The sequence below is a fragment of the Vulpes vulpes genome, chromosome 1 (genome assembly GCF_048418805.1).
Source record: "Vulpes vulpes isolate BD-2025 chromosome 1, VulVul3, whole genome shotgun sequence".
Taxonomy (NCBI): Eukaryota; Metazoa; Chordata; class Mammalia; order Carnivora; family Canidae; genus Vulpes; species Vulpes vulpes.
The window spans coordinates 45245569-45260122 of NC_132780.1; the positions used below are offsets into that span (position 1 = coordinate 45245569).

At 41.3% G+C, this 14554-nt stretch overlaps 1 protein-coding gene across 5 annotated transcripts in view; it reads right to left on the reverse strand.

Annotated features, from left to right (window-relative positions):
• Nucleotides 1-3649: 3649 nt before the first annotated feature.
• Nucleotides 3650-14554, reverse strand: part of RASEF (RAS and EF-hand domain containing) — a 180545-nt gene continuing 169640 nt past the window's right edge. For all 5 annotated transcript variants that reach the window (XM_072762963.1, XM_072762954.1, XM_072762951.1 and 2 more), the window contains 2 exons: nt 13031-13107; nt 3650-6878 (listed from right to left, as the gene is read on the reverse strand). In XM_072762963.1, the coding sequence (XP_072619064.1) occupies nt 6773-6878; nt 13031-13107 (183 nt within the window). In that variant the 3' untranslated portion in view covers nt 3650-6772. The remainder of the gene's footprint in view (nt 6879-13030; nt 13108-14554) is intronic.

The following is a 14554-nucleotide window of genomic DNA, read 5'->3' on the forward strand; positions in this document are numbered from 1 at the left end:
TCATCAGAATATACCTTCTTATCCAGGGCCAGAGGTTCTTACCTGGGTCATGGGCCCATTGCTACTATGGGTAGAAATCCATATGTCTAACTTGGGACAAAACTTACATGTTTATTTTCACCAACTAAACTCTAACTGAAACTTAGCATTTTGTTTCATATAAAATGCTGGCAACAAAATGCAGTAATATTATTAATATCCATGGCCGTGCCATCAACAAAACCATGGATATTCATGATGTACTCTAGCTTGGTGCAGATGTCTCAAAAATAGTTTACTTTCATGACTGTACCATAAGTATGGTGTCTATTAGATCTGTCACCATATCTTGTGCCAATAAAGCAGCACAAACATTGTATTATCACAAAATTTTAAAAAATATCTTGAGAATAGCCTTTAATAGCACTGGTTTCCTGTATAGTCCTCTGTATTTTATTTTATTCATTTAGAAACATTATTCTGAGGGGTTCCTGGGCTTCAAAGTGGTCTGTGGAATAGGAAAGTTGAGACCCTAATCCAGAGGACTCAGAAGAGTCATGATACTGCTAAAGTGACATCCAGGGCGGAGAAAGTTTACTTTCACTCAGTCAAGTTTAATGGACTGTGGGAGGCAGAAATCATCCAGCATGCCAGGTACAGTCAGCTGATCATTGCGACCACTGCTGAAGGGCTTTGATGAGCACTGCAGGTAGACAGCATGAAGGAGAGGCTCTAGTTTAGATTTCAAGGTCCCACATAGCTGCTGGGAGAAACCCAGACACCCAGGGTGGACAAGAATTATGAAGGCAAATGGACATGAGCAGACAGACAGTGCTCCAGCAGAAAGCAGAGCCTGAGCAAAGGGTGTAGGTGAGAGGGTATGGCATATCTGAGAACAGAGTTCCCGGAGCCCAAATATAGATTTTGGGGTGGACAAAGGGGAGGAGGAAGCAGAATGTGGATCTTCTTTAGTTGTTTGAAAATTTGTTGTCAACCCCCATCAAAATGCAATCTGCAACAGTCTATCTTATCCGCTCTCTATCCTCAGTATCTAGAATCATAGTGAGTCAACAAGTAGGAGCCAGATCACAGAGGGCCTTAGAGATCATGTAACGTTTGAGGATTTCATCTTAGAGGGAAAACATCTGATTCTGGAATGACTGATCAAGGAAAGAAAATAGTGGTAGTGAATTAAAGGATTCCCAAAATGACACTGGAACTACTCATAAGATGCCCCTGAAAGGATCGTTATCCAGCTCTTAGTTCTGCCCTGTTGCACAGCAATGGGAAGATGTGCCAGAAAATAAGCATGGAAAAATTTTCAGGAAGCCCAAATCTGAAGGACAGTGAGAAACTCTATGAAAGTATATGTCAAATGCTATGAAATGTGGCTCATGAACTGCCAGCCTGAGAGGTCAGAAGTGAAAGGACCTTACAACTAGAACCCCATTCTACTGAAATTTAAAAAAATATAAAATCACAAATAAATCTGATACACAGATGCAGAAAAAAATAAAGGAAATTTGGTACCTATTTCTAGATTTTTGCATTTGAAAATTCACCATACCCTGCAATTTACGCTGAGGCATTTTTGCCTGTTTTCGATTTTCAGCTCTGAAAACCAATCTTAACATCTAGATCTGGAAAGAAGTTAATTTTGCTTTAAAACTTGCAAAACACTGTTTTCCTTGGAATTAATTCTCATGTTGTGGATATTTGGATATATCCACCAGAGATCCTTCTGAACAGTCTGTCATGGTGTAAACATAAAGATTACTTTCTCTTTAGTTCAAGAACCCCATTACCCATTATCCACCACCATGTCAACGGTCATTCAGATTTACACTCTCAATCAGAGCTCTGGGGTTTCTCCATCCCTTCAACTACTTGACCCAATTAGACCTTAATAAATGGAAGTCCAGAGCACCTGGGTGGCTCAGTGGCTGAACATCTGCCTTTGGCTCAGGTCCTGGGGTCCTGAAATCAAGTCCCCCCCTCAGGATCCCCACAGGGAGCCTGCTTCTCCCTCTGCCCATGTCTCTGTCTCTCATGAATAAATAAATAAAATCATAAATTTAAAAAAATGGAGGTCCTACACCTGTAAGAACTTCATTCACAATTTTCTATTCTAACTTTCAGATCTTTATTTTTCTCTCAATTTCTTCCTCTTTGAATCCTTCTACACAAATATCCTAGCCCCTGTGATACCCAACTTCATGTCCATCGAAATACCGAGAATACGTATGGGACATAGTCAATGAACTTATGTCAAAATGAATCCTCTATAATGCCCTGTCCCCCAAGTAATCTGGTAAATTTGAATTCTGCTACTCATTGATGGTGGTTACCAAGGTCCTGAACAAGACCAAGGCAATCAATGGTGCTTCAAAACATTTCCAAGAATTTTATTTTTTTAAAAAGATTTTATTTTATTCATGAGAGACAGAGAGAGAGAGAGAGAGAGAGAGAGAGAGAGGCAGAAACACAGGCAGAGGGAGAAGCAGGCTCCACGAAGGGAGCCCGACGTGGGACTCGATCCCGGGACTCCAGGATCAGGCCCTGGGCCGAAGGCGGCGCTAAACCCCTGAGCCACCCGGGCTGCCCTCCTTAAAGAATTTTAAAGAGAGATTTTAGAGAGAAAGAACATGAGTGGAAGGGCAGAGGGAGAGGGAGAAGCAGACCCTCTTCCCCCACCTTGAGCAGGGAGCCTGACACATGGAGCTTGTTCTAGGACCCTGGGATCATGACCTGAGCTGAAGGCAGGTGCTCAACCCTCTGAGCCAACCAAGTACCCCACAAATGTCTTTTTTTAATTGAGGGTGATCAAAGTGCCAGATACTATTCCAAATAATTTTTATATATTAACTCATGTTGTCCTCATAAGCATCCCAGAGGAATGGTACCCCTACTCCTGTTTTATCAAGGCAGCAGCTGGGGTACACAGAGGGTAAGCTCCTTGTTCACAGTAACCCTACGGGCAGGAATATGGGGCTGGCTGCAGAGCTCAGGCCCGTGGCCATTAGCATATGCTGCCTCCCCTTCCACCGTCCAGGGCTACTGCAGATGAGCAGGTGTGTGCGTGTCTGCGGAAACTCTTTCCAAAGCCTATTTAAAGTTAATTATCTGCTTACCCATTTTAGCATATATACAGCAGAAGGGAGGCAGCAGCAAAGGGCCCAGGGCTCGGGCCCATGTGTCTAGTTAAACCACTGACAAGTTAGAAAGGGTGCTGCCTGAGGGAGAGCTGTCAGCCTCCATCTAGTTTAGGGGCTGAGAGGGAAGACTTCCTGAGGGAAGCAAGGTTTCAGCTAAAACAGAGGATGAGCAGAGCTGGCTAGGCAGTGTGGGGGGATGGAAGGAGCAGGATGGGTGTCGGAGAAAGGGACTAACCTGAGGGCATGAGGATGGCCAGAACCCGTACTGAAATTTTTCTACAAAAGCTTCCCTATTTGTGGCTGTCACACCCCGGTGTGACCTGCTGCCCCGCGGGCCAAGATGACATGGTTGTGCCACAGCACTGAACACCCTGTGTTCGTTCTTTTCTCCAACCAGCCAGCTGCCTAGGCCAGAAAAGATGATTGTTTTAGAGGTATGGTTTCATGCAGGCACATCCTAAAATTTAAGCTGCTTCAGGGGTGCCTCCAGTAAAGCCGAAGGAAACACCCGAAAGGCCAAAGGAAGCATGCTTTATTAAATTTACAATGCAGGAAATATTTGTAGTTCCTTAGACATTTGCATTGCTATAAAAATTACACTTTATGGTATAATTATTAATGGTTTGAAGAGAAATAAACAGTATAAACGAAATATGGCCGATACAATGAAAATGTAAACCAAATAAATCAAAATCATGAAACAATTATTCAATACTCAGAGGCCTACTTAATATATACATATGAAATTTCTTATACACATATACAATAAAAGCCCACAAAAGCCTTCACTCTGAAGCTGATCACTGTACAAATATGAAAATAAATCTTTATCTTTTAACCTCAATTTTATCTTCAGCAAGAGAGTTGTGTGACTTGGGTTTATGCAAATCACATTTGGTATTAAATAATCAAATGTCACATATGTCATATAAAGCAGCAAGTGGAAAAAATAAATTATGAAAATGAATGAGGCTAAAAGTTAACAGAAAAAAATGTCTCCTTCTCCAACATTCTTTTCCATGATGAAATTAAAATATTATCCAATGTGTCAGGATGCATAAAAAAAAAGGAGCATTGTATAATCGTGATCTTAAAAGCTCTCGAAGGAAAAATTGAGTCAAGATGAGTTAGTTGCATAGGACTATGCGAATGTGTCACATTAAGTCTAGGTTAAAAACATTAAATATTTTCTTCTCATAAAAAATATACCTTGAGAACACCTTCCTGAAATTAAATGTTGCTGATAATTATGATTTCCCATCAATGCAGCTGAATGAGCTTTTAAAGTAGCTTTTCTTCAAATAAGATTGCTGACCAGAGCTGTAAGTCTCTGATTTGGATTCTGTTGCCAAAATACTTATTCGGGTTCAAACAAAGACGACTGCATTGTCTACCAAAGGTGCCTGTGCAATCTCAGAATCAATTTGGGGGTACTAGCCATACAAGCCAGAGGCAAAAGCCAAGATAATACTTCTGTATCAAAGATATGTTCTATGTACAAACTGTCAGACAAATACAGAGAGGCACTTTGGGGGAAAATAAATAAAGGCAACACAGTAACATGTATACTAACACAGTTGTTTGCAACTACACCAAATACCAGAACATGTGTCCCATATGCCAACCCATAGATCCTTTCTAACCTGGGTTCCAAAGGTGCCCCGGAGGCAACCAGTAGTGGCAAAATGTGTATCTCACCATGGCACCAAAGTAACCACCTCCTTCCCTGTTCAGTTTGACAAGACCCCACAAGTGAGGCATTCTTTCCCATCAAAAATGTAAAATTCTTTTTCTGTGACCAAAGCCAGCAGACGGAAATGCATGGTAGAGTTGCTAGGGATAGATCAAACTTCCCAGTAAAAAAACTAGATGTCAATGAAGAGAGGGCATGCTTTTACAGACTTTTACAGATGTTGTGACTATTTATAATCTGTATGTGTAACGAATCTGGTCAGTTTTCATTTAAAAAAAATAAAGCTAGGGAATTTAAGATTTGATCATAAAAATCATAAACAGGAGAAAAACAGCATTGGAATTTTTTAATTCAACACAAAAGAATATTATTAGCTTATATAACACAATAAATAACAGTTATTATTTAAGTTTTTTTCAGCAGACTACTTGGAACCTGGACCTATATGAACCAAAGTTAAGTACACATCTCTGGTTGGGGATAACTTAATTGCTTTCAAGGCCACTGAGAACCAAAAACCAGAAACCAGGCTTCTCTCGGGTCAGGTGTTGAGACATTTCTGCTGTCAGAGACATTTTAGTGGGGAAATCTAGGAGTTACTGCAGGTTCTGGAAGGACCTCATACTGTTGGTGAGGAGGAGTCACTAGTCACATTAAACAAAGGACTGTGACTTCCCACTCCTAAGGATAATTCCTCTTTTGAAGAGATGAGTTTCCAAAAACATACATCATTTCTTTTACTGTTTGTTATTTTAGGAAGTGAATGCCGACAACTAGGTTGTTCAGAGATTTGCACTGCATTGGAGATTATGCTTGTAAGTGATGGGAAGATCTGAAACAAGCACACATATTTTCATTTGGCAAAATGTTAAATCATTCCAAGTGGTTGTTTTTAAATGAGATATAATTCACATACCATAAACTTCACCCTTTTAACAGTTTAATGTTATTTCATATATTCACAAAGTCATACAACCATTGCCACAGTATAACTCCAGAACATTCTCATCTCCCAAAGAAACCACATCCCCATTAGCAATCACTCCCAGCTCCTGTCCTTCCCCAGCCCATGGCCATGACTTGCTGTTACATATTTTTAAGTTAAGAGTGACAACTTTCCTGGGCATTATACTTTGACTAGTATGTGGTATTGACTCCAATGTTTTCATTAGAATTTTTAACATGGAATTTCAACCATGGACTTCACTATTTTTTTCCAACTCTTTGTCACATAAATGTTTTTTTCCTTTGTATATAAAAAAATAGATTTTGCTGTCTACACTGGAGCCTAAAACATTACCATTTTTTCCCTTAATGAAATTCTGTTTCAGAAATGAGAAAACTCAATACCCCAATATTTAAAAAGTACAACTAGTCAGAGTCCTCATTAACTGTGGGCCATCATGGAGTCCTTCCCACTCCTCACAGTGCACAGAGTCTGAGAGGCCAAGGCCTGCAGAGCCAAGCTGCCTGTTTTGCAGATAAGGAGACAGATCTATTATGGCTGCTGACAGGTCTGAGACTACAGGCTAGTTAACAGCAAAGCTAGGATAATAATCCCCTTTTACTAGTATTCTAGTATCAAATACTTGAAAAAAAATGTTGTAGATTATCTACAAAGTCAGCTACCATGTGAATCTAGGTCAGGAAGTTTCTTCTACAGCTTTGATCTGAGCATGTGATTTTTTTAGTCCTTTTTACATATTATCTTTTGAAACACTGCAAGGACAAGACAAGTACATTTAACCGGGGACCCCAATCACTTGTGGAGACATAGCAAAGAGCCAGGGCTCCAGAAGGATCTAAAAGCACAGTTCAGATTCTCACACTGTAACTTTCCACATGGCAGAGTCTGGAGGACGTGCCACTCTGCAAGAAGCAAACGAGTCACCAGACACCCAGTACTCTGGGACTGAAGACTTGACAGGCCAAGGATGTTTGGGATTTAACTACTGCAACAGTTCTTCATCTGGGTTGACTTTCTGGAACTGGTCCCAGTCAGATTGGTAATGGATTTGCTGTCATCTTCATCGGTTCTTTTCTTCACTTCCCTGGGGGATGTGGGGGGAGGGGAGAGACAGAGAGAGAGAGAGAGAGAATGAACGAATGAATGAATGAGGTATGAAACTAAACCACAAATGGTTCTGTAGAAATAAAAACAGTACTGCTGAGCACTTGCTGTGTGCCATCCATCCATTGTTCTAAATGCTTTATAGGTATTGACAGTCTTAAAGCCTCACAAGGACCATGAGATTTTGCTATGTCCCATTTTATGTGTGAGGAAGCAAGACAAAAAAAAAAAAAAAAGGTTAAGAAATTTCCCTCCAGTTACATGGCTGGAGAAGCCTCAGAGCTGGAGTGGGATCCAGGCAGGCTGGCTTCTGCACCTGCACTCTGAGCACCAGGCCACACGCATGCACAAGGCAGGCACACACAGACACATGTGCACAGGTACGCACACAGCCACACCTGCACACACGACGGCCTACTCCTGCTCTCTGCTGTGGTTTCACATGCTTTACAGCCTAACACATGCACAGCTCACTCCTTAGCACTCTGGAACCTGGCTTCCATTTCTAATACTTGCTGACCTTAACAAAAGCAATGATGACTTTATAACCACTCTTTAATTATACACGATTGTGGAGACAATGATGAATGGTTAAAATCCAGAAAAAAAAAATCTTCCTTTTGCCTCTTCCTAAATTTCTTTTAGAATTAACACTAGAGGCTACAATGACAAAAGATCTCTAAGACCTTGTGGAAACCTCCTAGAGAAGGATCCTTCCAAGTGTATTCCCAGGGATGCTTGGGAAACATGCAGACCCTGAAGTCCCATCTCAGATAGGACCCTGGATGGCAATCTTGACTGGGACAGCTCATTGCCAAGAGGCCCACAAACAATCCTACCTTCCCCATCAGTGCCTGGGGCTCCCCATCAAGACTAGAGAACCCCCACTGTGGGCTCTCCCTCCGTAGGACTGGCTCTTTGACTGCTTACATCAACAGAATGCAGAGGATGGTGGGCAGGGACTCCAAGCCAGGTGTTAGTAAGGCTTGGTTGCTCTCAGCTGCTAGAGTTCCTCAGTGGAGAGGGCCAGCAGAGTGGTTCTGAGGCTGAGCAGCCACAAGGACAGGCACCCTGGTGTCAGCCATCCAGCCTGAGCTGTAGCCCAGCAGCCGCCATCTGACTGCAAATGCACAGACACACAAAGCAAGAGCAGTTGAGGAACCTTCCAGCTGAGAGCCAGCCAATTCTGGTAATTTCAGGAAATTAAAAAGTGATAGTTGTTTTAGGCAACTATGTCTTGGTTTATTACAGAGCAGCAGATACCTGAAAGTACTTAGAACTGGCATATTCCTAGTAGAGTGACGTTGTTCAATAGGAATGTAATGTAATCCACATAGGTAATCTTCAATGTTTTAGGAGGCACATTTAAAAAAATGTAAAAAGAAAACAGGTAAATTTAATTTTATGAATATATTTTATTTAGCTCACTATAGCAAACATATCATTTCTGCATGTTATCAATAAAAATAGTAATGAAGTATTTTACAGTTTTTATACTGTCTTCAAAATCCAGTATACACTCAAAACCTATAGCACACTCCAATTTGGGTTAGCCACACTTGAGGTGGCTAGTGGCTACCAAATTAGTCAGCACCACTCCAGAAAGCGTTGACATGTTCTGGAAACCACTATGCTGTGAGTTAGAAAGAAGATGTCTTAGCAGAAGAAAAAAAAGATGGAGAAATTAATTCTTGAAGGCCAGCTAATAAATGCTATACTATACATTTTCATATTTCTCTTACTTAATACACATATACAATCACACGACATAAACACATACACACAACCTGACAGGTGACAGGTGAACATTATTATACTCACTTTACAGATGAGGAAACAAAGATTCAGGAAAAGAAAGAAGATATACGATCCAACCTCAAGCATCCTGTAAGACTCATTTCAGATTCCTGACCTCCAGAACTGGAACGTGATACACTGGCATTGTTTAAGCAATGTTTGTGGGAATTTGTTCAGCAACAACAGAAAACTAATATAACTTCCACTTGCATCATCTCAGACATTTGGTCATTCAACAAATGTCCAATTCATGCCAAATTCTGGGACCCTCGATTAGTGAGCTTTGAAGGAGAGACAGAAATCTAAACAAATCATTACAAGGTTGCCAAAACACTACTAACACATGTATGGTACGATGCAGGAATACAGAGGGTACACCACAGTTGTGCTGGAGTGAAGGAAGAGATGGAGCTGCATGGACACTTTGCCAGAAGAGGGACCTCTTAAAAGAACACAAATTGATCTCCACTTAATGAGGAAAGGAAATTCCAGGTGCAGGGAACAGCATGCATAAAGGCAAGGAGACACAAAAGAGCTTGGCCACAAGCAGAAATAAAGTTTGCTGTGTCTACAGATTATCATTCTTTTGGGAAGCAAGAGATGCAACCAGAAAGATAGGTGAGGCCAGGTCTTGAGGGTTGGACATGTTGGATATAGTCACACCTTTGGAATTTCCACTTGTTGATGGGTGGGATGTGGTTACGGAATTTTAAAAAGAGGTGGAGGTTAAAAAATATAGAAAATGGAGAAGCTGCCAGATAGAGACAGTTCTAGAAACCCTAGGGCTCGAAGACATTAGGCAGAGAGAGAAAGAGAGAGAGAGAGAGTAAAAAAGAGGAGAATGTGGACCGCAATCCTGAGATTGCCAATCCTGAAGTGGCAAGCCAATGCTTCAGAGTGGTAGGGATAAGTCCCAGTGCTACCACCCTGAGCAGGTTGATTAAGCATTCTCCTCCTCCACTTTCTTATCTGCACAATGGGTATAATAAACATAGCACCTTCACAAGACAACTCCCATGTCTCCCTTTTGGGTGGTCCAATAGCCTCTATCAGTTACAATCATCTGGCTTCCTGGTCAAATGTTTTCTTTGTTTTCCCTCTCATGTTAAACTGTATAGCTTGCAAGTATTTACTTCCTTGATATCTCTATTGAACCACGTATGGGGCCTCCATGGGCCAAGTGCTCTCCCAATAATGCAGTTATTGAACCTGAAAGCAAATATTAAGGAGAAAAATATGTACCCATGTTGTTCATCTGGCCTTCGGTTTCTTTAATCCACCATAAGTGCAGGCATTTCCCACTTCAAGGAAATTAGAAAGATATTCCAAACACCTACAACAGGTTTAAAGCTGGGAAAACTAGACTGTCTCACCAAAAACTACTACACGCTGAACAACTGCATTTTAGATGACTCAGTCTAAACTACAGGCTCAGAGCCTGGGCTGAACTGATACATCAGCCTGAGTTCTTTTTGTGTTTTTGTTTTGTTTTGTTTTTCAAATCTCAGGCCATTGATCAATTAAATGCTTTTGGAACTTGAATCTAGTGCAAAATGTGTAAAGCTCGTGGTTCTAGTGATGGCAAATTCACTTGCCAACAGACAATGATTGTGATAAATGTCCTGTCAGCACCACAGGGAAATTGCATTTCTAGAAGAAACTTTTCCTGGTATTGAGAGGTTTCCCAAAAAAGCAGTACTAGTATTTTAGGGTGTTAACCAAACATTTATGGCCTCTCTTCAAAACAGAATTGTTTCAGACAGTGCAAATCCATAAACTCATCTAGCTCACATTTTACGACATGGCATAGTGTGAAAAGAGCCGTGATGGGAATTGTCTTATGAGATCTAAACTGAGAATGTAACATGTTTTACATTATACATAACTTTCTAAAGGATGTAAAACTTTTAAAAATGATCATTTCACCTGCAGCAACTCTACCACTGTCATGAGACATTTTAACAAGCAAATATGAAAGCAGGATACAAAGCAAATTAAAGTCTTTAAATACCTGCTTTATTTACAATTTTCATATTTAACACACCACTAACATAACTAAACCAGAGATCTCACACCAGGCCACAGTGCAGTAACAACAATAAAATAACTCCTTGATAAGTGATCCACAAGGAGTGACCTCTTATAAAAATGCCTCTGCACACAGGTGTTTTAAGTGAAGAAGCACAAGCCAGTGTGGCAGTTGTGCTAAAAAAGGGTGCTGGGCAGGAGCAGGTGGGGTGAAACGCAGAGGCGGCTCACAGCCTCTCCCACCTTTATGATAGAATAAAGAGAATAAATTTGGCACTTTGGGTGGGACCATGGCAATTTGGAGTCATTTAACTTTTAATATGACCCCATTAGACAATTCAGCATCAAAGAGCAATGATGGTACTCTGTGGAGTACCGGCTGTTCTGTGTAGAACCATAGTGTCAGAAGGAGAGGCCCTTGGGAGTCATTTTTTCCAGCCCCTCCCTCATTTTACAGATTAGAGATGCCAAGAGAGACATAGGGACTTGTCTGAATCCACAAGCTGTTTGAGAGGAGATTTAAGATCTCCTGACACCATGGTCCTCCAATAAGCTGGGCAGAAGGCAACAGCCTCGCAGGGGCCTGGCCGGCAGTGTCCTTTGCTGGGCCGAAGCAGCAAGCCAGCACCCCACTGCCAAAGGTAAGGTGTCCCCCCACACCATCTGCTCCAGTTCAGTCTCAGGCCCGGCAATGCTCTAAAGACCTGCAGGCCCTTCCCACACCCATCTAGCCCGGCAAGCACACCACCTCCACCCAGGAACCACTAAGTACACGGTAAAGAAACACCAGTATGAGCACCTGAAAAAATATAAACACCTACCATCGGCAATGATTCCATTTTTGGTGCATTTCACCAAATCTCCTCCCTATCTTTGTTGACTGAGACTTCCTCGGCCAAAACAGATAGTGGCCCCTATGCGCCCGCACATGCATGGGGTCAATTATTTCACCCAGATTGTGAAGGTTTTACTTGGAATCTTGTTTGACAAATGTGATATGAGCCCATGATTCTCTTACAAATCACAGACAGAAAACCATGTCATTCTCTCGAATCTATTTAAATGTTTACCTTTTTTCTACCTGCTCTAGGTCACACTCAAAGTTAGCACTGTTTTTGCTTTACACAAAGATGATTTCCAGTGTGGTGGGGGCAGGTGGCTCTCTCTCTTGGACCAGTATCAAAGGAGATAATGTTCAGAGACTCTGAGTTTGAGCTCAAGGCACCTGCCAAGCCCTGCCAGACTAATGCCAAGCAGGCCACTTAAAGTCCTGGGGCCCATTTCCTGATTTTCTCAAGTAAGGTTAAGGATCTAGCCCAAGGCCCCAGGCTAAGCAGCCAGTAAGCGCTACAAACACCAAATCATCAATGGAAAAGCAGCATTTAAAACACTACAAAGTATTTTACTTGTCAACATGTATGAGTAGAAGAGGCCAACTATCCTACTAAAGATAAGATTTCACAAATGATCAGAACCCTCCATCCCCAAATTATGGCTTTGCTTTGACAACAATTAAAAATCTTGGCCTGGATTTTGTCGGCAATTAAAGGTCACTGGCCTGGGTTTTGCTCATGCACATTTTCTTTCTTTTCTTTTCTTTTCTTTTTTTTTCCTTTCCTTTCTTTTTTCTTTCAGATATTTAATCCCTTCAGGCCAGTAAAGAATCATCTTTTCATTTGTGGCAGAAAACTAGGCAGAAGGCATAAATCTAGCAGATAATATTATTTCCTAAAAATCAAATTTACTCTAAGGATTAAAAAACATTCACATTTATATCCAAGTTCCTCAAGGATGTAATTTTTATTCTAATCTATATCCCCAAATGTTATTTATCATTAACAGCATTGCCTTAGCTTAATAAATACCTGAGTAATAATTTTAATAAAGTGCTTCCAACTGGCATGATATACAATTTGCTTTGTTGAGTTTTTTCCCTTTACCCCGGAAAATGTCATAATAGATAGTTAATTTCATAATAGTCTCTTGTGTTTAAAATCTGGTTCCTGGAAATGATTCATACAAGTCAACTATTAGCTTTGTGGTGACATTTTGCAGAAATGTCAACGACACCTCAGATGCACCTGCTTTGTTTGGCAGTAAAGGTACTTTGCCAACGTTCACAGTGAATAAGCAGCATTACCGGTTTTTATAAGATCCATGTTCAATTGTTTCTCTAACCAGTACTGGAATACAAGATGGTGTTTTCCAATGTATATTCATGTTAGAGTAAAGAAATTTGACCTAAGCACCCACCATATGAAAATTCAACCCCGCTTTCAGTTTTCCAAACATAAGACACCACTTTACCGAGCAAGATGGAGAACAGCTTCCACTATATTTGAGCCATCTTTGGCGCTGGTTTCACAGAATAATGCCCCATAGGTCTGTGGAAAAGATACATATACAATTAAATGAAGACTTTATTTAAGTCTCCTGTAATTATAGCTTTTAAAACCAACAAATAAAATAAAAATATTCTCCTGTTCAGTATGCTAATAGCTAAGAAATTGGATTCACAGTTTCAATACTTCAAAAAATAGTGAATTTGAGTCTAGTTACTCCAGACACAGCTCCTAGTCAGGGGATTTTTATTTTGCTTTAAAAGCAAGCACAATACACAATTTCATGTTTTAAGGTTCTGATTCCCCACTGTCCTACCAGTTGCTACAAACGTTCCCTATCAGATAATCTGAGAGAGGGAAAAATGATAGCTGAAGGTGACCATTCACGAATTGAACATCCATCATAAGTGTGTCTCCTTTGGGCTGGCAGCCAACATGCATCTCTTCACACTATCATCTTTTCCTATCAAGATTCAGCCACCTCCGTGTTGCTGAAACCAATGGACATTGTCTAGCGCTCTATTATTCTCCTTCCCAGCGGTGATGTATACGACCATCCTATCACTCTCCTGCTTCAAACCTTTCAATGCTTCCATTCCTCTTCAAGTAATGCTCAAAAGCTTCCCCACGGCCGCCAAGGTCCCACGACCATGTAGCCCTGGCCCACCTCCTAGCTTTTCCTGCCACCCTTCTGCCTCGCCCACCATGCTCTGGATACCCTGACCTTCCCTCTGTTTCTCTCATGTCCCACATTCCCTCCCACCTCACGATCTGTGCACCCGCTGTTCCCACTACATGTCCCCACACACCGTTCTCCAGGCTGACACCTACCTTTTGAATTTTTCCATAATTCTCCCCTGAAGTTAGGACTCAGTGCTCTGGAAGTCTGACATGTCCCCTGTCAGGTCTTGCTATTAGGAAACCTCACAGCCCTCTGTGTTTTTCCTGCATTTCACTTGCCAAAATTGTAACTGATGAAGTTATTTTTGTGTCTCTGCCTGGAGAAAGTTTCCTTTAGGGAAGGAGAATGGTGTGTGCTGTGGGCCTGTGGACTTTTTAAAAGCATGTTTGGTTCATAGTTTGAAAATTTAAAACAAGAAAGATTTTCTAACTTAAAACAGTGACACTGAAACATTTTATTTCATTTCATTTTTTAAAGATTTTATTTATTTATCTGACAGAACATGAGAGTGAGCACCAGCAGCAGGAGTGGCAGGTAGAGGGAGAGGAAGGAGCAGACTCCCTGCTGAGCAGGAAGCCCGATGTAATGCAGGGCTCTGTCCCAGGACCCTGAGATCATGACTTGAGCTGAAGGTAGATGCTTGCTTACCTGACTGAACCACCCAGGTGCCCCTAAAACTTCTTTTTAAAGTTCATGTGCACATGCTACAGAAAATCCTTCTGTGTGCTGATGCAGAAACAGTGGTAGCAACATCAGATCAGACTGCTATGGCGTGAACTTATCCAACACCAGGTACCTCTGATTCCT